The sequence below is a fragment of the Parasteatoda tepidariorum genome, chromosome 1 (genome assembly GCF_043381705.1).
Source record: "Parasteatoda tepidariorum isolate YZ-2023 chromosome 1, CAS_Ptep_4.0, whole genome shotgun sequence".
Classification (NCBI taxonomy): Eukaryota; Metazoa; Arthropoda; class Arachnida; order Araneae; family Theridiidae; genus Parasteatoda; species Parasteatoda tepidariorum.
The window spans coordinates 43,825,514-43,847,067 of record NC_092204.1 but is presented as its reverse complement, the minus strand read 5'-3'; the positions used below and the strand labels follow the sequence as shown (position 1 = coordinate 43,847,067).

Genomic DNA, 21,554 nt, shown 5'->3' with positions numbered 1-21,554 from the left:
GAATAAGTCTAAATCGTTGCATAAGTTTAAAAATATTACTTTAAGAACTTTAGTTTCATAGACGAAAAAATGTTGTTTACAAAAATTTCAAGAGATGAGTTGCAAGAGCTTTTCTTGAAATAATTATTGACGACTTTACGTGAAATGTAAATGAAATATTTATTTGCATATGCTATAATTTTATCGAAGCAGAAGTTTTATAGCATATTTAATAAAAAAACGTAAATAATGAAACAATTTTTGATTTTCTATCAATTATGCACTTCAACTTTTAATTGAAGTGGCTACCGCCTTCAAATTTCAAAACCCAATCAAAACGCTTGAATAAACTGCCACATTTTCGAATGCTTTATCTTGAAAAGAATTTTTAAATTGCTCATGTGTAAATTCTAAAGATAAATTTTAATTCATTTGAACTTGTAAGTAAATTACTCATCATCATTATTCTTTAAAATGCATATTTGCCTTATCTTACGCGCAAACATATAAGTTCGATAATTAAATTTACCCAACTGCTCCGCACAAAATTTTCGGTATTCTTTCCTCATTTGTATGAAAATTTGTAATTATTGTCTTATTTTTACCTTGTTTTATTCTTTTCCTTTGAATTTCGTTTTATCCAGACACAAGGTACTAATTGTTTCAATATCCAAATGATTATAAAGCAACGTTTAAATGACTTTAACAAAAAATTTTTGTTGAAAGTTTTTTTAGGGATTAACTACCTAAAATATTTATGTAATTCGCAGGTTTTTTTATTAAATTTCATCATCAAGAACTCTTAACTTGCTTTTCTGTAGTAAAAAAAAAAGATTTTTTTTTGGAATTTAAATGCACCTTTAATAGAATTTGTGTATTCATACAAAATTATACCTGCTTGATGAAATGTTTTTCTGGATAAATTTAATGTATGTAAAAGCAAAATAAGTTTTATGCACTTGAGGATTATATAAGTTTACAAATATTAAGAATGATTTTTATGTGTATATATGTAATTAGTTGTTGCATGTAGTAACTGTTAATCTCGTTATTAAGTGTTTTGTAAAAAATAGCCTTTTTAAAGAAATATAAATTAAAGAGAAAAAACTATCAAAAACAACCTATTTTTTGTGAGAGGTGATCTTACAAGAGGGTTAAATTTCAAGTTTGCCGACATTTCTAGTGAAATAATATAATAACTCTTAAAAGATTTATGGTATTTATTTCCAATAATTATGTTTCAAATTACTTTTATTTTTATTAAATATTCTACATCTTGTCACTGTGGAATGTGGGTGCTTTTATAGATATAACTAATTGGTCAAAATACAAATTACAATTTCATTGCTACCACTTATCATTTCGTGTTAATTTGATCAATATATTATCTCTTAAAATAAAATTTAGGTTTTGCCTCCTTTAGATAAACAGGGAAACATGATGTTTTTTTATTTGCATTACGTATAATATAAATTTTAATCTAGTAAAGATTTATTTAATAAATATTCAGACTAAAGTATGAAAGCTACTTTATGCCAAAAAATATTTTCATACATAGCCAAGTGTACAAGGCACCAGTGTTTTCCCTAAGTGGTCTGTCCTGCCTGCTCTTTGATTCCTGTAAATGCGTCCTCTTTGGCCTTTTAGTAAAAATAAGTCACCCATCTCTTAAAAACATTGCCTATTTATTCATATTCCATTTAAAAAAAATTAATTCCCTTTTAAAATAATTACACAGTGGTAAAATTATCTGTGGTTATAGGTTTAATTCTGATTACTATTACAAATATCTACTTTGTTGGGATTATTCTCTACTTGCTAACATTTTTAAGTATCTCTTCTCAGAGGGAGTTATTATTAGATTTTTTATTGGTTTTATTTTTTTAATAACTTTTTTATAAATGTTTATTTTCTCATAATTTTCAGTTTAAATTATCTATTGAGACCTATTAAGTTTATTAATTAATAATTTTTTTAGTTTACTTTTTTGAAAAAATTTGTGCTTAGCAATTATATATTAGCATGATGTTAATTATTTTATTAAAATAATTGCTATTGTTTATTACAAATGTTTCTCTACTACAAATGTTTCTCTTCTGATAATGAAAATAATTCTTTTTTAAATATGCTTATAAAATAGTATAAAAAGGTAATTTAAAAATTGTTGAAGATCAAATTCAGTTATTACCTCATTTTACTTCAGTTATTTCATGGTGTTGAAAAAGTGCCCTTTTTTTAAGAGGCAGCTCGCCTTGAATCCCCTTACCCCATTCCTAGGTAGAATTTAGAGGCACATTGGAATTTTTTCTCAGGAATATTTCTTTTTGTTCTGCTACCTAAAATCTGCTTTGTTAGTATCATTTTATAATTGATTAGTGAATCTTTTTAACAGATTTGTTCAGCATGTTGGGCAGATGTTTGTAGATTTACAAAACAGCTGATTATAATCTGTCTTGTGTTATAACGTTTTCACAGAGAATTAAGAGATTTAAGCGTATTGAATGATGTAGTCGAGATAATATTAGATGTGGATATTTCACATTGTGGTGATGATTGACTGTTTTCTGTTTATGCAGATGGGAGAAGAAAAGTAATGACATGTTGACTAATTTATTGGTTTTTTTTTATGTAATATTATCTATAGAAATCTAATTATTAATTTTTGGTTTTAGGATTGAATTTTGTGTGGAGTTTTTTTCCCCTGTAGAATAAATGTTTTAGTGGGTGTAATTTTGGGTTTTGTAAAGTGATTTTGAGTCAAAGTTGCATTTTACTTTGAGTTTGTTTGTTGGGTGTGGTTTTTTGAAGATTATTGATGATCTAGGCAATAATTGAAAGTTTTTATCAAGAAAAGATGTATAAATTTTATGTTTTTGTTAAAAGTAAATGTTTTTTAGCAGTGTATTTAGACTTTTATGAGGATAAAGGATGGTGAATCTTTTTTATTTTTTTAAAGTGTTTTGAAGATTTCTGTATTTAAAAGGAATTTACGATATGTCTTTTGTTGTTGTGCTAATTTTGTGTGTTTGTGATATTAAACATTCTTGGATTGTTCATTATCATCATCATTGGGCCAGACAGCCCAATGTGAGCCAATGCTTTCCTCTGAAGATTTCTCCATAACAACTTCAGATTTATCTTTGATCTCCAATTCTTTTCATTAATTGCAGGAAAATCAGATTCTACTGAATCAGCCCATCTCTACCGAGGCCTTCCCAGTTTTCTTGTTCCAGTGGGTGTAAAAAGCAATATCTTTTTTATTGTATTGCCATCACTCGAGCCAACCAATTCATTCTATTTATTTTATGTACTTAATAATATCATGTTGTTTAAAAAACTTTTACACTTCTCCAATTATTGTTTCCATTTACACCACCAGAATATCTTTTTCTTAAATACTGTGTTATAATTTTCCTCCATATTTATCATTGTCCAAACTTCAGATGCAAATGATATGTTAAGACTGACCCAACAAGAGTTTTGTGAATTAAGAACTTTGTTTTTCTAGAAAGAAACCTAGATTTAATAAATCTTCTCAACCCATAGACAGCCCTATTTGCCAGATACTCTAATTCTTATTTTGGTATGCTTGAAATTATGGAGTTGTTCTTTGCTTTATATATGTTATTTGTAATGAAAATTTTTTTTAGTTTTAATTTGTTTTTGCTAATGAAAAATCTCATTTCAGAATTTGTGAAATCATGGAATCTAGTATAATTTGTAAACTAAGAAGTGCCAAGTTCGCTTCGGTAATTTATTTTTGTTTAATAATTAACTTATTGTCAAGACTCTTCTTTTCTTTATTTTATGCTTTTTAATTTTAGGAAAATGTTAAACATATTTCTGTTAAAGATGCTTCAAAGCGGGCTGCTGATCCTTTGCCAGATAATGTTGGTAAAAAAAGAATACTGGGTGATATCACAAACAAGAATGTTTCGAATAAAAAAGTTGGATTTGGTAACAACAAAAAAGGAAAGAATAACTCTCATAGCTACATTGTGAGTGAAGTTGAAAAAATTAAAATCAAGGAAGAAACACCCAGTCAGGAAGAGAATAAAGAATCAGAACTGTCTGAGTCTTCAGAAAATACTATGTATGTAACTGCTTTGGAAGACAGGTATTTGTACGAATATTTTTATTCCAAAAGCAGGGGTCTGTCCAGGCCGAATTTACTAGGTATCTTCACAAATTCAACTTTAGGAAAAACGGTAGTTTCACAAATTCAATTTTAAGAGAAACGGTAGTTTCACAAAATACTTTTTCTTAAAATTTTATTTTTGTATCCCTTAAGAAGCGATAAATCCATATTTTTACCATATTTTTGTGTTTATTTTTAAATATAATTTTTAATTTTTCACAAATTATGTCTAAATTTTCACAAAATAGGTACCTCTCAGAAAAACCTAGACAGACCCCTGAAAAGTTCAAAGTAGCTAGATTAATAGATCTGATTAAAAGAAAAACGTTTGGAGAATTCTTGTTTGCTGAATCAAAATTAAATTACCATATGCAAGTTATTGCAAACAGAATATAATTTTTCCCTTTGGCTTTTTATAGCTATAAGAAAATTTATAAGATACATATTGTGATTTCAGATATAAAGTTAAATTTGTTTTTGAATTTTTAAGCGGAAATTTTTCATATAAAAACCTATTTTGACTTTGCCTTTGTCAGGTGCCATTTAATTTGATAGATCTTACATATTTAGCTTATTTAAGTAACAGATTTAGCTTGTACAGGTGATCAAGTTTTCTGCACGCTTGATAGTAAGTTAAAGGAAGTGCTAACAGTTGTTTTTGTTTCAACCTAATAGCTTACTAAGAAACTACAAGAGTTGCTAATTTTTGCATTACTAATAAGTTAAATGTATTTTTTTAAAAAATCTTTTTGTTATAAGACTTATGATTTATATGAACCACTTTCTTCTTTTAATGTTAAAATTTATGCTGCACAACAAATATTAAATACAGCATTTCGTAATTATTTCTTTTTTACATATACCTTTTTAAGGGAGATTTATGCAAAACCTAGTTTTTATCACATGTATCAAAATTTATAAAAAAATTGCTTTACTCTTGAATAAAAACATTTTCACCATTTTTTTAAATTTATTTTTCAGTGTTATAGACATTAGTCCATGTAAAGAAGAGAAGAAAGAAGAGCTTGTGAAAGAACCTTTGCCTCCTGGTGTGGAGGATTTTGATAAAGCTTGTCTAGATGATCCATTTAGTGTTCCTCAATATGTTGCTGATGTTTTTAAATACTATAAAGAAAGAGAAGTAAAGAACTATTAGTTATCTTTGTTATTTCACTTTATTGGGAATAGTTTCATTTTAAATATATTTGAAGTTGTTCATGTCCAAATTTCTAAAAATCTCTAAATTGTTTGAGTTTTGAAATTTTTGTTTAGATTGAATGTTGCAAAATTTCCTTAAGATTTTTAATAAAATTTTCAAAAAATTTTTTGTAAGTAAATAGGTTTAAATATGTTGATTCTTTATATAGGTTGCATTGTCCTTTAATATTAAATAATATCTTACTGAAGCTATACGTTTAGTACCCTGAAAAGTTTTCCTATATAATTTTTTATTTATTTATTTTTTCTTCTGTAATGTTGTTTTTTACAAATTACCCAAATTTTAGTTTGGAATATCTGTATCTGTGATTTGAAATTTCTGTAACTGGTTTTGAGTGTGTACTTAACTGTTCAACGCATACAATCTTAAAAAAATTAATTTCATGCTTTTGAGTTTAAAATATTAGATTGGGTCTTTTAAAATTTGTTATCTGATGTAATAAGATATCTTCAAAATGTTGCTCTTTAGTTTAAAATAATAAATCTATTCCTTTCAATTTTTTTTATTAATCCCGATCAGTTCTTCATTTAATCTTCAAATGTTGAACATTTATGAAATTAAAAGTTGTACTTTCTTATCTGCCTATCTATGTAATTATAAACTTCAATTTCTTGACAATTTTCAGTAATAAAAATGAAAATTTCTATTAGCTTCTGAACTCGTCTTTAATCAGGGTTCGTGTTTGTCCTTATATTCCTGATTTTCTTTATGAAAAATATTTTGTCCTGATATTTTTATTTTTGTATGTTTATTTTCTACAGATTACAAATTTGGATTTTATTATAGAATCATAAGATTTGGATTTTCTTTTTTCATCTTTTTTTTTTTTTTTTTTTTNTTTTTTTTTAATGCCATCTTTTTTTTAAAATTTTAATTAATGCCAATAAAAATCTAAAATATTTGTTACTTCAAACTTAGGGACTAATTTTATGTCATTGTAAACTGTAAATTAAATTTAATATTAAATTTTTACATAAAATACTTTATATTATACATAATATTCTGTCAACAAACAATTTATTTTATGAAATCTAATAAGTTTAAATTAAATGAATTAGTTTTTATTTTGATAATTTACTTTTTTCTTCGATTAAACGACTTCTTTAGGATTTTTTGTTTTTGTTTGTTTAGAATATTTGGATCAATGTATTTTATTACATTTTCCAACTTGCAGTATATTTTATCTTATACAAAATTTTTTTTATTCTTCAAGAAATAAATAAGTGAAGCATTACATCGTAGATAATTTTTATGTCCTACTAGTCTCACGTTTTTAAGACTTCATGCACTGAATTAGCAAAATATCTTGCTAGTAGGCATGTAACTGATATACATCTTTGAACTTCCTGTGATGAAATCTATATTTTATGTGTATATTAGGATTTTAGATGGGTTGTAAATTTAGCAAAATTCTGTAATACTTTATTTTGATACATTATCAAATAATTTTTGCCAGGTACCTTCTATTCAATGGCTTGGTTTTGTTAAAATTTATTACTTCAGAAAATTCTTGAATTTCGAATTCAAAATACTAAAAACAAAATGCTTTATCAAATATGCGTTATATTAATAGGCAATTATATTAAACTGATTGAAAATATCTTAAAAGAAATGGCTACAAAATATGTCATAAGATAATTGTTTACATAAAAAGAAATGTGTGGAAAATAAGTTAAAATATAAACGATACTGTGGTGTCAAAGGTAAAAGTGCCTCATGGTAATTTATATAAAAATCAAAATTGCTCTAATTCTACATATATTTGCAATCAGACCAGTCTTTATTTAATGTATTTCATTAATTATTTACTTCAGTTTTGGTGGGAATTTTCAGAAAAACCTGATTTTCTTAGAGTCAATGTGGCTAAATTTTCAAGTGATTTAGTCCTTCATTTAACAATCTTTAACTTAAAAGAAAATAAATGTATTAAGTTAAGACTTAATATTTTTAAATCTTCAACTTTTTATCCTAACAAATATTTATTTTGAATTTTTCGTCATCTGGTTAATCTTACTGTGAAAAGGCCAAAAAATAAGTCCAAAAGATATCTGAGCATATAAAAGCTTCATTCAGACATATATTTAGACTAATAAAATTTTTTAGATTTTTCCAACCCTTGTAATCAAATAAAATATATTGTTTTCTAAAAAATTATTTCAAATGGCAATTTTTCTTTCTTTCTAGACTAAATTTGTAATAAGTAACTACTTAGACAAACAGCGTGAGATGACAAAGTCTATGAGAGCTATTCTTGTTGATTGGATGGTTGAAGTGCAAGAGAGTTTTGAGTTGAATCATGAAACACTCTATTTGGCAGTTAAATTAGTCGATTATTACCTTATGCATCACTTTGTAGTCAAGACAAAATTGCAGTTAATTGGTGCTACAGCTCTTTTTATTGCTTCCAAGTATGATGTAAGTTTTTCAAAATATTTTTACGATTTTTATGTATTGTATTATATTTTTAACAAAAGTTGGTGAAATTATTAAAATGCTATGTGAAACTTATACTTTTTGGTAGACTAAACTAAGTTGGTAGTTGGCTAACTAAAGAATATTATCTCATTAAATTTTATGATTTTTAGGCTGGTAATTTCATAGGGTATTTCTTTTATATAAGCTAGTTAATATTGCTCTTTCTTGAAAATAGAATGCTGGTGTACAAAATGCTAAAAAGACTCATGGATTCCAACATTCTAAAAAGAGATCAGTCTAATTATTCCTTATTTTTTTATGTACTTTATCAGTTGTAAATTTTAACGTAACATTCATTACATCACTTTTGAAGTACTAGAGATCTCATCAGAGTTCGTGTTTTAAAAAAAAAAAAAAAATCAGATTTTTTTGATTTAAATCAGAATTTTTTTATTTTTATTCAAACACATTGTAAGAACTTTAGTTTATGATTAAAAATACTTTATATATGTTTAATCAAAATTAAATTAATGTGAAAGCAATATTATAACAATATTTTAGAAGCTCTAACTTACTAATATAATTTTTCATTATAATACATAGCTTTGAATGCATAGCAACCATTTTGAAACAAATGCATAATTGAAATTTGAAGACTAGTAGAGAATTTAATGAAAGTGGTCTGTCTAGGTTTTTCTGAGAGGTATTTAATTTGTGAAAGTTTAGACATAATTTGTGAAAATTAAAAATAACATTAAAAAATCAACACAAAAATATGGATTTATTTGTTTCTTACGAAACACAAAAATAAAATTAAAAAAAAAAAAAAGTATTCCTAAAGTTGAATTTGTGAACGTACCCTAAGCAGTAGCAAATTTGGCTTGGGCAGACTCTTTAACTTATTAAATTTAAGTTTCAATTAGCAAACCATAATTTTAATTTAAAATTGTGTTTTTTTTCTCTTGATTTTTAATATGACAAAATAAATGTAACAGATTGTGTTTATAAATGTAGTCACTCATCAATATTTTTATATTAAAATATTAATTTTTAATTCTATATCAAAATAGACCAGCTAAAATTTTTTTTTAAAAAATCTATCTCATCGGAATTTTTTTTAACAAAATTTTTTTATAGAAAATCTGATAATGTCAAAGATACTGTAAACATATTATGAGAAAAAATACCAGTTAATAACTCTACTGCCTCAAATAGACTTTGAAAGAGAAGAATGACACTATATCAGGAAATATCTGAATTCATTATCCTTTTTTTTTCGTTCTATTTTTGGCATATTAGGGTATAATTCTTTTTAATATAATCCCAAGCTTTAGAAATATACATTTTTCTTTAATAAAATATAATGGTGATTTTAATACCATGCTGTTTCAATCAAAAAGTGAAATTTTAATTAAGATTATTCACANAAATAACATTAAAAAATCAACACAAAAATGGATTTATTCGTTTCTTACGAAACACAAAAATAAAATTTAAAAAAAAAAGTATTCCTAAAGTTGAATTTGTGAACGTACCCTAAGCAGTAGCAAATTTGGCTTGGGCAGACTCTTTAACTTCCTAAATTTAAGTTTCAATTAGCAAACCATAATTTTAATTTAAAATTGTGTTTTTTTTCTCTTGATTTTTAATATGACAAAATAAATGTAACAGATTGTGTTTATAAATGTAGTCACTCATCAATATTTTTATATTAAAATATTAATTTTTAATTCTATATCAAAATAGACCAGCTAAAAAATTTTTTAAAAACTATGCACTCATTGGAATTTTTTTTAACAAAATTGCTTTATAGAAAATCTGATAATGTCAAAGATACTGTAAACATATTATGAGAAAAAATACCAGTTACCAGTTAATAACCAGGGGTCTGTCCAGGCCGAATTTACTACCGTTTAGCGGTACCTTCACAAATTCAACTTTAGGAAAAACGGTAGTTTCACAAATTCAATTTTGGAAAAACGGTAGTTTCACAAAATCCTTTTTCTTAAAATTTCATTTTTGTATCCCTTAAGAAACGATAAATCCATATTTTTGTGTTGATTTCTTAATATAATTTTTAATTTTTCACAAATTACGTCTAAATTTTCACAAAATAGGTACCTGTCAGAAAAACCTAGACAGACCCCTGATAACTCTACTGCCTCAAATAGACTTTGAAAGAGAAGAATGACACTATATCAGGAAATATCTGAATTCATTATCCTTTTTTTTTTCTTTCTATTTTTGGCATATTAGGGTATAATTCTTTTTAATATAATCCCAAGCTTTAGAAATATACATTTTTCTTTAATAAAATATAATGTTGATTTTAATACCACGATGTTTCAATCAAAAGGTGAAATTTTAATTAAGATTATTCACATTTTTTTTTCAAAATTCATGTCTATTAATTACTTTCTACAGCTATGCAAGTCTATATTAAGACAATATTAAATGCGTACTTTAATCTGCACTTTCAATCTCAAGAATCAAAAGATTTTTAAAAAATTTAATTTCAAATGTGTTGGAATTTAACACACACCAAGAAAGAAAGTAATTTCATTAACTAAAATTAACACAGCAATTTATTTAAAAGAAATTTTAAAACTAAGGAAAGAAAATAATAAAAGTATCAATAATTTAAAACATTGTTTGTTAACTTTTAAAATCAATATATATATTTAAAAAAAAATCAGTTGATTTAAATCAATGATTTTTTAAAAAAAAATCAGTTGATTTAAATCATGAGTTAAATCAAGCTGATTTAAATCAATGAACCCTGGATCTCATTCTAGATTTAAAGCACTTTTGCATAAAATAAAATAAAATTTATGCTTCAAAAAAAAATAAATAAAGGCCTAGTTTAGGTTTACAAATAAAAATTGGAAGTTTTGTCTCATTCAAAATTTTTTGCATTTTGTAAAAAAAATTAAATTTATTGTTTCTTTAACAGGTAAGGATTGCTTAATGAACTTAATATGGGTTTGCTAGAATGGTTCATAATTCTTGTTTTCTGTTTCAAAAGCGATTATGTTTCGTTCGTATGTTTAAACTGATTACTATAGGTTCTTAACTCATTCGGATTTTTGAATAGAAATATCATTATATTACCCTTCTTTTTTTGCACTTGCTCTTAGTTAAGGAAAATAAAAAATAAAATTTTTTTGTTGTTCTTTATTTTACTAATCTTTTATCTTGAATACAGCATTGAGAAAAGACTGCTTTTCTAATTCATGACAGAAGAATTAACACTAGAATAATTAAATACCTAAATAAATTTTGTTAAGATGCTAATGACATGTACTCTGCTCATTTTTCCTTACATTTGTAATAATATACTTATTCAATAGAAATGTCTTTATTTGATTTTTAAAGTGTATTTTTAGCTTGTAGTTGATGCCTTTCTTTTTAGTAGTTTCATATATTTAGTTTAAAAAAACATTACACTCAAATTTATCTGTAGGAGAGAGTACCACCTCTTGTTGATGACTTCTTGTATATATGTGGTGATAGTTATGATAGGGATGAGATGCTTGAGACTGAAATAAAAATTTTGAAAACTGTGGACTATGACTTGGGAATTCCACTATCATACAGATTTCTCCGTAGATATGCCAGGGTAAATAACCGTCCCTCAATTTTTTTTCTCTGTTATGTATTGTTATAAAATCTCACTCTCCCTGGATTTGTTTTAGTGTGATCGAATTCCTATGGATTTATTGACACTAGCTAGATATATTTTGGAAACTTCCCTGATGGATTACGATTGCATTGATGTATTAGATTCCAAAATTGCTGCAGCTGCTTTATTACTGGCTTTAAAGATGAAATCTCAACATTGGGTAATTGATAAATGTTCATCAAATACTTCATTGTTTTTATTTTTGAAACTTATATATTGTCTTTGTTTGTCTATGTTACTTTGTTTAATTTTTTTTAAATATTTTTCAACAATTACTAGCATTTTTGTTCTGCTGATTTTTACATAAAATCTTCAATACATATTTTTGCAGTTCTTAAACAATTTTTTAGTAAAACCATTTTAATAAAATGTATACAAGCTTACTCTTTTAATGACATCATTTATAGCAGTGGTTCTCAAAAGGTGTACTACAGAATTCTGGGGTTCTGTGGATAGGACACGGGTTCTGTGACTTTTTTTTAAATCTATGATGATTTGTAAAACTTGTAATAAGTTCGTATCAAACCAATAACTGGTTATTTATTTAATATTTAGGTTATTTTTATGAAATTAATCAGTTAAAATGCCAATAAAAAAGGGCAAATTTTAAAAGAATTTTTCCCCATATTATCCTGAATAAATCACAAAAAGTATATGCATTTACATTGGATTACATCAGTATTTTGCATAGTTTTAAAATTCAAAATAAAATATTTAAATTCAAGGATAAAGAATTATTTCTCTGCATTAATTATTCTAACAATTCTAACAGCTCAACCAAAACCTACTAGACTAAGAGCTGCTTCAGGTTTGCTATTTTAACGTTATAAGATAATAGAAAACTGTTTCAAAATTAAGTTGTAGTTTTTTTTCTCTTTTGGTTAGCATATTCGTTACCTGCTGATAAAATTTAAGTCTGGTTTCTGGCAAAGGAAGTTTGATCGTTTATAGTTCTGTAGTTCAAAAAAATGGGAAAGCACTGACAAAGTATAAATGGTAAAGCATTCGGAAGTCACCCAACAGCTCATCACTAGCACTTAGTTATTTTTTTTTTCTTATTTTGATTTATGTTCTTAATTTTATCTTCACCAGTCACATAACAAGTGGAAATAAGTAATAAATGAATGATAGTAGATTGGGGGGGAGATTCACAGAAATCTTGATAGAGTTTGGAAAAAGCTTAATGATAGTAAATTTGTATTTTTTTCAGTTTAATTGAAATCAGTAATTGTTTTTAGAGCTATTAATAAAACATATGTTAATTTTATATCTGTTAATAAGATTTCGATTTTCATATTGATTACAGACTCCCACACTTCAATATTATTCTGGATATTCAGAAGAAGAATTGATAGAAATTGTGATAATACTAAATAAGAGCATTTCTAATCCTCCACGAAAACTGCTTCAAACAATACGAACAAAGTACTCCCATCAGTAAGTTTGATTTTCACCTATTTTATTTTATATATATTTTGTAGAAAATAAAATTTAAATCAGTCTCATTGAACAATTAATAAGGATTATTTGTTGGAAAGTTAAGATTAGAAAGTTTTTAAAAAAAGTTTTTTTTTAGGATCTAGAAAAAGTTATTAGCTTTAATTTTTGTCTATTGATCTATATATATATATATAAATGATATCTTGTGGAATTTAGTTTCTGTTAATATCTGGGAGCAGCAATTTCATATATTACTCCAATATTAAAAACAAATTAATTTTATATAATATGCTATATTAAATTAGACATTGAGTTTAACACTCTTACTCTATGTGCAAATGTCAATGGAAAAAATTATAATATACTCATTGTTATATATATACTCATTTATATTTTATAACTATATAAACAAAATTATGTAATTGGTTTAATCCTGATAAAGTTCTATGATATCTTTTCTTATTCACAATGTTAAATGTTATACTTTTTAAAGTGAATAAAATCTCAAGGGTATGGTTTGTTTTTGGTTATTATTCAAAATGTAAAAGTATTTAACTAAAATATTTTAAGCTTTTTTTTAATTTTTTTTTTAAGTGAAACAAAAAAAAAACTACATCAGTTTTTTCTCAGTTAAATGTAATATTTTTCAACATAAAAAAATCAGATGTTTTTGATCATTAAAAAAAAATAGAAAATTTTCTTCAATATTAACGTTTTATGATATTTTCAAATAATATATTTTTGATATTTTCAAATACCTAATTATGAGTATTCACCTAAAAAACATAAGATATGCAATTTAGATTAAATTTTTGGTGGTAGCGTATAATTTGACGGCACAGTTACCTTTTAAAAATACTAGTAGGTAAATGCTTCACATTAATAGAATAGGAGGTATAATACTTATAATTAAAAGGGGGGAAATGGAAATTTTTTCGCAATTAGTTATCATTATGATATGCCGAAATTTATCTGCAGCTATGTACCGTCGAACTGTGAAAATTATTTTTTTCTTCGCTGAAATTTATTTAACTCTCAAGGAGAGCAGATTTTTCACGTTATTGATTTGTCAAAACTTTTGTCATCTTCAAAATCATCATTTTTTGTGAAAAATGGACTAAACCATTAGTCTTCCTTGGTCTTCAAATATGAGCAGCACAATCATGGTAACTAAAATGCTCACAAGATGTGGAAAATAGTTTCAAAGTTTGGGTCTAAACTGATGCCTTTTTCACCATATGATTTAATTATATTATTTATCATTACTTTTAAGTCTTAGAATCACCCCTTAAATGGTAGTGTTAAAAATTAGTCAAAAAGACAGTAAACAATTTAAGCCTGGGTTAATGTAGTGATGTTTGTAGTGTTTCTTAAATTATCTTAATGTGCAGACTCCACATACAAGTACTCTGTTTACATACTGTTGGTAGAATGTTATCTGTTGAGAGAATATTTGAAAACTTAACATTGTTAAAATGTAGGCGGTGTAATTATAATTTTTGTATGTTTTGGATGCTCGTATGTTAATTCAAGATGGCTACTAAAGTTATCTCAAAGGGATATGCTAACAGGAGGTAACTGCCATATGGGCTTAAATCACAGCATCTAAAACAATTTCTAACTTTTCCTAAATTGTTAATACTTTGATCCTTAATTCACTAGAGTTTGGACTTCGGATGTTTTCCAAAAGATTTTGTGGTTTGTTAGTCCTTTGGTGCAGATCTTCTGAAAAAAAAATTTTTTGCTAGAAGAATTTAAACAAAATGTATAGCATTAATATTTTGTTAACAAAAGTATTTTATGTCAGAAACAGAAGTTTTCTAAGATTGTTGTGAAATTATTATTATTTTTTTTTAAATCACACCTTGAGTGATCTAGTATAAATGAATAAACTGCTGCATCAGCACATCTCACCAGGATGACTAGAAAAAAGGAGGTAAAGATAATTCCTAAAACCACTTTTAACCTTTCCTCACACATTTACTTTGGTTTGTTTTGGAAATATAGCAAAAAGTTCCTTATTCCTGATGCATATTGATTGTTCTTCGTTAACCTTGTAGGTCTTTTTCTAATGTAGTAATGCTTTTAATTTTCTGAAACAATAGCTACATTATGTAGTTCTTGTTTATGTTATGTAGCTACATTTGTATTTATGTGTTGTAACATTTTTTTTGTTTCTTCTTAGGATATTCTTTGGAGTTGCCAAAATTCCTCCTTTATCTGCAGCAACCTTAGAATAAATGCTGTGAAAAATTTGCTCAAATACTCACTTCATAAATTTTAAAAAATAAAATAAAACATTTGTATATTTTCATTAGATGTGTAAATACATTTGAAAGAAGTCTAATAGTTGGACTAAATTTTGTATATTTGTTTGTATTTTTACATGATGTGTATTTTGTCTGTAATTTTCTTTTTAATGTAATCATGAAATTATAAATGGACCAATTCAGAACTATTTATTTTCAGGTGCAATTCTAAAATTGAAAGATGTTATGTTTTCTTGATTTGCATCTGACCAAAGTCAATTATGACTGGTTTAAATTTTACGAAATAAAATATTTAAATAATAGTTGACTTTTTTTACTTATTTTTTTAGCTTGCATTTTATTCATGGCAATAGTTTAATTAAAATTAATTAAGGATAATATTAGGGTTATTTAAACAGTACTAATCCATTTTTAAAATTTGTAGAATTCTATTATTGGCTCAGTGTATTACTTACACTTATAAATAAGTATAAGTAAGCAATCTTGCACTATTTTTCTTCGTTCATATACTCATTTCAAATGCAATTCTCTTATATTTGAAACCTATATTTATAGATCTAAATATAGTTTGAGCACTTTCATTAAATATTAAGTCTGAACTATTTTTATATACTATTAACTCCATTAATGTTAATAAGAAGAAAGACTATTGAAATTTTTTTTTACAATATGGATGCATTAGTGATATTTAACACATATTAATAGTAAAGCCTAGAGCAAACACAATCAATTTTTGTTTCTTCGGATGCTTGTTTCTAATTAGCCTTTAATGTTTTTAAATCCTAAATATGTTCCAGCCATCATAGTAAATTCTTCCCAGTATTCTAGTGCCACCTTGCTTGTTGAAAGGTAGCAGCTGTGTTCTCCCTAAGCCTCCTTCCTAGTCTCTAAAAAGCGGCTCACAGATAATATGTGCCCTGCTTGCTCTTTTCTTAAAAATAAGCCGCCGTCCCATAAAAACACTGCCTTATTTTTTCAGGAAAGGTTTTCTTAACCACCAATTTTCATGATAAGTCCACTTCTGATTGATTTTTTCTTGGCACTACAGCCTATGACAATCCAAGGCCATCCCAATAAGTTTTTTCCATCTTGATCTATTCTGTGCCATGGTCTTCCAGTTAGTTATTCTTATTATCTTTAGGGCTCCCTTAACTGCGTCCAGCCACCTAGTCAGTGGAAGACCCCTTTTTCTTGTATTGTTTCTTTGTGGAAGACCCCTTTTTCTTGTAGGTTGGTTACTTTTTTCTGGGGTTTTGGTCTTCAGATCTATAAAGGTCTCCCAGCCATTGAATACGATTGGCCTTAGTTTCATGAACTATGCCTGGTTGTTTATACTTTTTATATAACTCATGATTGTAAAGGGTGCACAATTTGTTATTCTCATAGACTGCTCCAAAAATTTTGAGTATCCCTCTCTCAAAAATCAGCAATTTGTTCTAATTTTTTTCTTCTTAATTAAGAGTCCAGCACTCACTACCATATAGGATCACAGACTGTAGGAGTGTTATGTATATGTTAGTTTCTGTCTTTTGTTTAAGAAATTTACGTTTTAGTTAGCTTCTTAAACCTAAACAGTGCTTTTTTGCCATTGCTAAATGGCTATCAATTTCAGTATTATGCAGGTTACAGTAGTCTTAAGATATTTAAATTCATCAACTGTTCAAATTCATAATCATTCACATGTAAGAGCATTGCCTTAGTGAGCCCTCTGTTTATATTTAGTTTTGTCAGCATTAATGGTTAGTCCCATTTCACTAGCTGCTACTTCAAGAGCTTTGAAGTTCTCCACTACTGATTGTCTAGATCGTCCTATAATATCAAGATCATCTGCATAAGCAAGAATTTGTGTAGATCTTTGAAAAATAGTGCCTCTTACACGGATTCCAGACGTTCTGATTACTTTTTCAAGTGCGATATTAAATAGAAGGCAGGCAAGCACATCTCCCTGCCTCAGGCCTCTATCAGTGTAGAAGGGCTCGAAGCGTTCGTTTTGCAACTTAACTCTGCACTTGACTCTTCTGAGTGTTGCCTTTGTCAAGTTATTAAGCTTCAGGGGAATACCAAATTCCTCCATTGCTTCATACAACTTATTTCTCTCGATACTGTCCTATGCTACCTTAAAGTCAATAAAAAGATGGAAAGTCCGATTTATTTAGTGACTGATAATTAATTTTTAAATTGATTCCTACATTTTTAATGAGACTTTATATTGTCTAGTTAGTTAAAATTGGCATGATATTCGGCCCCCTGAGATATTCACATCTTTTATTTGGGGGTGGGGATGAATGAATTTTCTAGTAATTTTAAATTTGCCATTATTTTATTAAATACCTTTTATTTTTAAAATTCAACTTTAAGTATTTATTTTCTCATAATTTTCAGTTTAAAATATAAAAAAAAACTTTAAAGTTGGTTATTAATCATATTTTTTTTGCTTATTTTTTCTGAAGAGAATTCCAGTGTTCTCCCCGAGTGTTTTTAGAAAGGATAAGGGTTAATCTGATAACTGAGTGCGTAGCATTTTTAAAAAGTGCTTATTTTCTATTTGATGTTTTTTAAAAGCCCTTAAAGGTGCTTTTTCATTGGGTGTTTTTAAAAAGAGCTTGATTTATCCTTTGCCCTGCTTGCCATGTATTATGCAGAAAGACACTGTTCATATTGTTCTATTCGACACTTTCGCAATTAATTCAAACGCAATCTATTTTGGCGTAATGTTGGTCCTTAGCGTATGAAAACGCCATTCATTTTATGATACAAAATTTCATGTTTTTTGACAATTGTCAAGAATTATGCCAATTTTTTTTTTTTGACATGACTGTTAAATCCGGATAAAACCGTCGATTATCAAAAACTTGCCAACCCTGCCTAATTATATTTTTTAAGTGTTTAAAAATATTTTTGAGTGCTTTGCTTAAAAGGTGCTTATTTCTTGTTGAAAAATTTAGCTGCGCACCCTGGATAAAATTATCCGTGTTTATGGGTTTAATTCTGATTACTATTACGAATATTTACTTTGTTAGGATTATTCTCAACTGGTTAAATTTCTCCTTTTTTTTCAGGGTTATATTATGGAATTTTTTGAGTGATTTTAAATTCTAAATTTTTTTTATTAAATAAATACCTTTTTTTTTTAAAAAAAAAAATGCATCTTTAAATGTTTTTTCATAATTTTCAGCTTAAATTATAGATTGAACCTTTCAAATGATTAGGTTTAATTAAAAAAAAAAATTAAGTTTATCAATTGAGCATTTTTTAGTTTACTTGAAAGAAAAAATTATGTTCAGACATTGTATTTTAGCATCCCCTTAATTATTTTTTTATAAACTAAATTTTTTCACTTGTTTTGATAATGTGTGAAAACTACTTTTTGAATTACTATATACTTAAAAAAAATATACGATAGTAATTTAAAAATTGTTGATTAAATTCAGTTATTACGCAATTTGATAAATTTTTACAGTGTTAAATGAAAGCTCCTTTCTGTGAAGAAGTGTCCTTTTTTATTTCCTGTAAGAACTCCGGTAACAGTTTTGTCGTGTTATTTTTCTTATCAGAAGTCTCGGATACTTTATTCAGTTTGATTTGATGATAGTGACAATGTGGTTATTTCAGAGGCGTCCTTTTTATTTATGAATTTTTGTGTGTTCAGATCATTCCATTTTCTAAGAACAAAGATGGATTTTATACTAGATTTATATTTTTGACCCAACCTTTTAATGAAGCTAGCAAAAGTTGCTAGATTCAAATTTTCTTAGGGCTCACCACGAATTATGCACAGAAGCATATGGTCTTATTTCTAGGATTCAGTGTTTCTAATAATTGTGGAATTTTATGAAAAAGAAACTTCACGATTTTACAATATCCAATGTTCGTAGTGATACATTCAAAAATTCATACTTATAAATAATGCAGTAACAAAACTTGAAAGGTGGACTTTTGTCGTTACACGATTATTAATTTCTTTCATCTTATTTTAAGAGTTTCTGATCTATAACCATATAAAATGATATTTTTAAACAGCTAATTGAGGAATCTAATAAATTACTTTTGAACAAAACTATTTAAGGAGTCAATTTTGTTATTGTAATGAGTTTATATTGAAACCTTGCTTTAAAAGTGTAAAATAAGCCTTATTCTTATACTCTATTGCAAATTAATGCTAGTATATACAAAGTTTTCATTTGTAATTTTCTTGAACAACACCATAACTCTTTGCATAGTTTTTTTATTTTTTCAAAATAAGTTGTCTGTCTTGGATAATCTTAATGCTCAGTTTTTGGTGCTTTAGAAGACAATAGGTAGAACTAGTGCTTCAAAAATATTGATTTCAGTCTTATTGCTAGTGTGTTGGTTTCTGTTCAATTTTTTTCTTTTCGTAATCTACGCAATAGAATGTAATTACCATTTAAAATATTTAGGTTGCATTATTTAAACCAAATGTTTAGCCACCAGTTAAGCACCACTTCATCTGTATATAAAATAATGTATATATAATAATTCATGTGTATATATAATTAATTTGCTTACAGTTTGGGACAGAACTTATCTAAATTGAAAAACTAACTTCTATTCAAAAGTGTTTGAGAGGCCACACTATCAGAAAAACATCTGTGATTGATGCAAACCTCACTTGTTAAGCAATCAGAACATAAATTTAAATTTACATAGCAACATCTCTTTCAAATGAGAAACAACCAAAAAAAATAATTATCAATAATACATACTAATCAAATATACTTTCGATTGTAATTTTTTCTACTAGATTTACAAAATACCTTTGATAGGTTTTACTGTAATTTGATTTGTAATAAAGTAACAATTCTGAAGCTATAAAACTAATGTCTGATTGGTATTCAATAGGTTATAACTTAAATTTAGTAACTTATAACAATAATAATATATAATTTTTTTATGAAAAAATTTATTTAAACAATATCTATACATAAAATTTTTTGATCATCTAGGTTTTAAAAACTTCCCTTGGATATAAACTCTTGGTACACAGGTGCCTTCTTTGTGGTTTACAGTTTCTCTAGAAACATATTTATTAGCAATCACTTCAAATCCAGCTTCAACCATTAATTTTCCCAAGTATTCTGAAAAAAAAAATTTTTTTTTTCAGGCTGTTCATTGAATTTTCTTAGACTATATTAAAAGTTAATGGACAATTTTAGTTATATTTCTCAAAAAATAGGTTAAAATACTCCAGAAAGTTCAGGTGAATGTGATTAATCATAAATTGTTAGTATTTTGGCCAATTTGAAGAATCCATATCCAATATAGTTTTATTAGATTCTTTATAAAAAGTTATTAAGGTATTAATTAAGATTGAAACTAGTGAATGTAAAAGTAAATAAATATTTTAGGAGGTTTTTAGTGTTAGCTGTTAAATTATTTTTGAGAATATTTGATAATTTTTTTGTTAAAAAAGAAAAAAAAAATCATACATGGCATTTTTTTAAAAAAGAATATTCAATGTTATCCAAATGTCTGCACCTTACCTTATCTGTGTTTTAATGAAAATATTATTAATTATTTTAAAAATGTAATTCATTACTTGCATTGTTTTTAAAAAGTGAAAATTGAAGAATTAGTGATTTTCTTAGACTTAATATTTTTTTTGAAAAATTTAATTCTTAATGGTAGATATGGATAGTTAATATTTAAAATTTTTTTAAACAATATACAATAGGGCATCTATTTCAGAAATTATTTAAAATTTTAGAAAATTATGAAATATATGTGCAATGACTATTATTTGATTGATTTTTGTTAAAGAAGTACTTATTTGAAAACAATTCAATGATGGCAACTAAATGACTGCTATTTGCATAAAACACAAAGGGATTTTTTTTTTTGAGCCATGCAAAGTGACTAAGAAAGTAAAGAAAAGCTGGTTAAAAAATTAAACAGGGGAAGGCATTCAATGAAACAAGTACTGGAAATTGATGCAGGATAACCTATTCTGTTCTGCCATATGTTATTGCGAAACAAGGAATATCCACTCAGTTTTGCATAATTTTTTCGAATCACTTGATAAACGTTAATTTTTTAGCTAGAAAATAAAGATTATTTCTTGTTCATATTCAAGACTTAAAATACACCAGTGAAGCAGAGTATTCAAAATTTTTTCACATAATAAAGAATAAACTGAAAACATTTTACGCTCAATGTATAAATAAAAATATAGCTGTTTACTAATCTATAAATAATTTTTCTAACCTTCAGAGAAGTAGAAAGCTCGAGTGCCATCTTGCCTTACATAAAAATTTTCACTTAACTTGTGACCAGGTTTAAATCTCAACATTGCTTGATCATACAATCCATAATCCCTAAATAACAGAATACCATTGGGTTTTAATACCTAAAGAGTAAAACTTGAGAATTAATAAATAAAAGGAGAAAAAAAAA

General features: G+C 26.3%; 1 protein-coding gene and 1 long non-coding RNA gene across 11 annotated transcripts; one reads left to right on the top strand and one right to left on the bottom strand.

Moving 5' to 3' along the window:
• The first annotated feature begins 76 nt into the window (after window positions 1-76).
• LOC107440123 (cyclin B3) lies at window positions 77-15,445 on the top strand. 10 transcript variants are annotated; one of them, XM_071179359.1, is made up of 10 exons: window positions 255-419; window positions 3,150-3,211; window positions 3,668-3,728; window positions 3,804-4,096; window positions 5,099-5,258; window positions 7,521-7,751; window positions 11,215-11,370; window positions 11,447-11,593; window positions 12,740-12,870; window positions 15,059-15,445. In XM_071179359.1, the coding sequence occupies exons 3-10, from the start codon at window positions 3,681-3,683 to the stop codon at window positions 15,111-15,113; spliced, it is 1,221 nt and encodes a 406-aa protein (XP_071035460.1). In that variant the 5' UTR covers window positions 255-419; window positions 3,150-3,211; window positions 3,668-3,680; the 3' UTR covers window positions 15,114-15,445. The 10 variants fall into 10 exon arrangements, with proteins under 10 accessions (XP_015908434.1, XP_015908438.1, XP_071035460.1 ...); XM_016052948.4 differs by lacking the exon at window positions 3,150-3,211 and having other exon boundaries at window positions 77-419; XM_016052952.2 differs by lacking the exon at window positions 3,150-3,211 and having other exon boundaries at window positions 251-419; window positions 3,804-4,072.
• Window positions 15,446-20,044: 4,599 nt separating this feature from the next.
• LOC122269644 (uncharacterized) lies at window positions 20,045-21,507 on the bottom strand. The gene is made up of 2 exons (XR_011636514.1): window positions 21,366-21,507; window positions 20,045-20,239 (listed from the first exon to the last, which is right to left on the bottom strand). It is a non-coding gene; the product is annotated as an uncharacterized lncRNA (long non-coding RNA).
• Window positions 21,508-21,554: the final 47 nt, after the last annotated feature.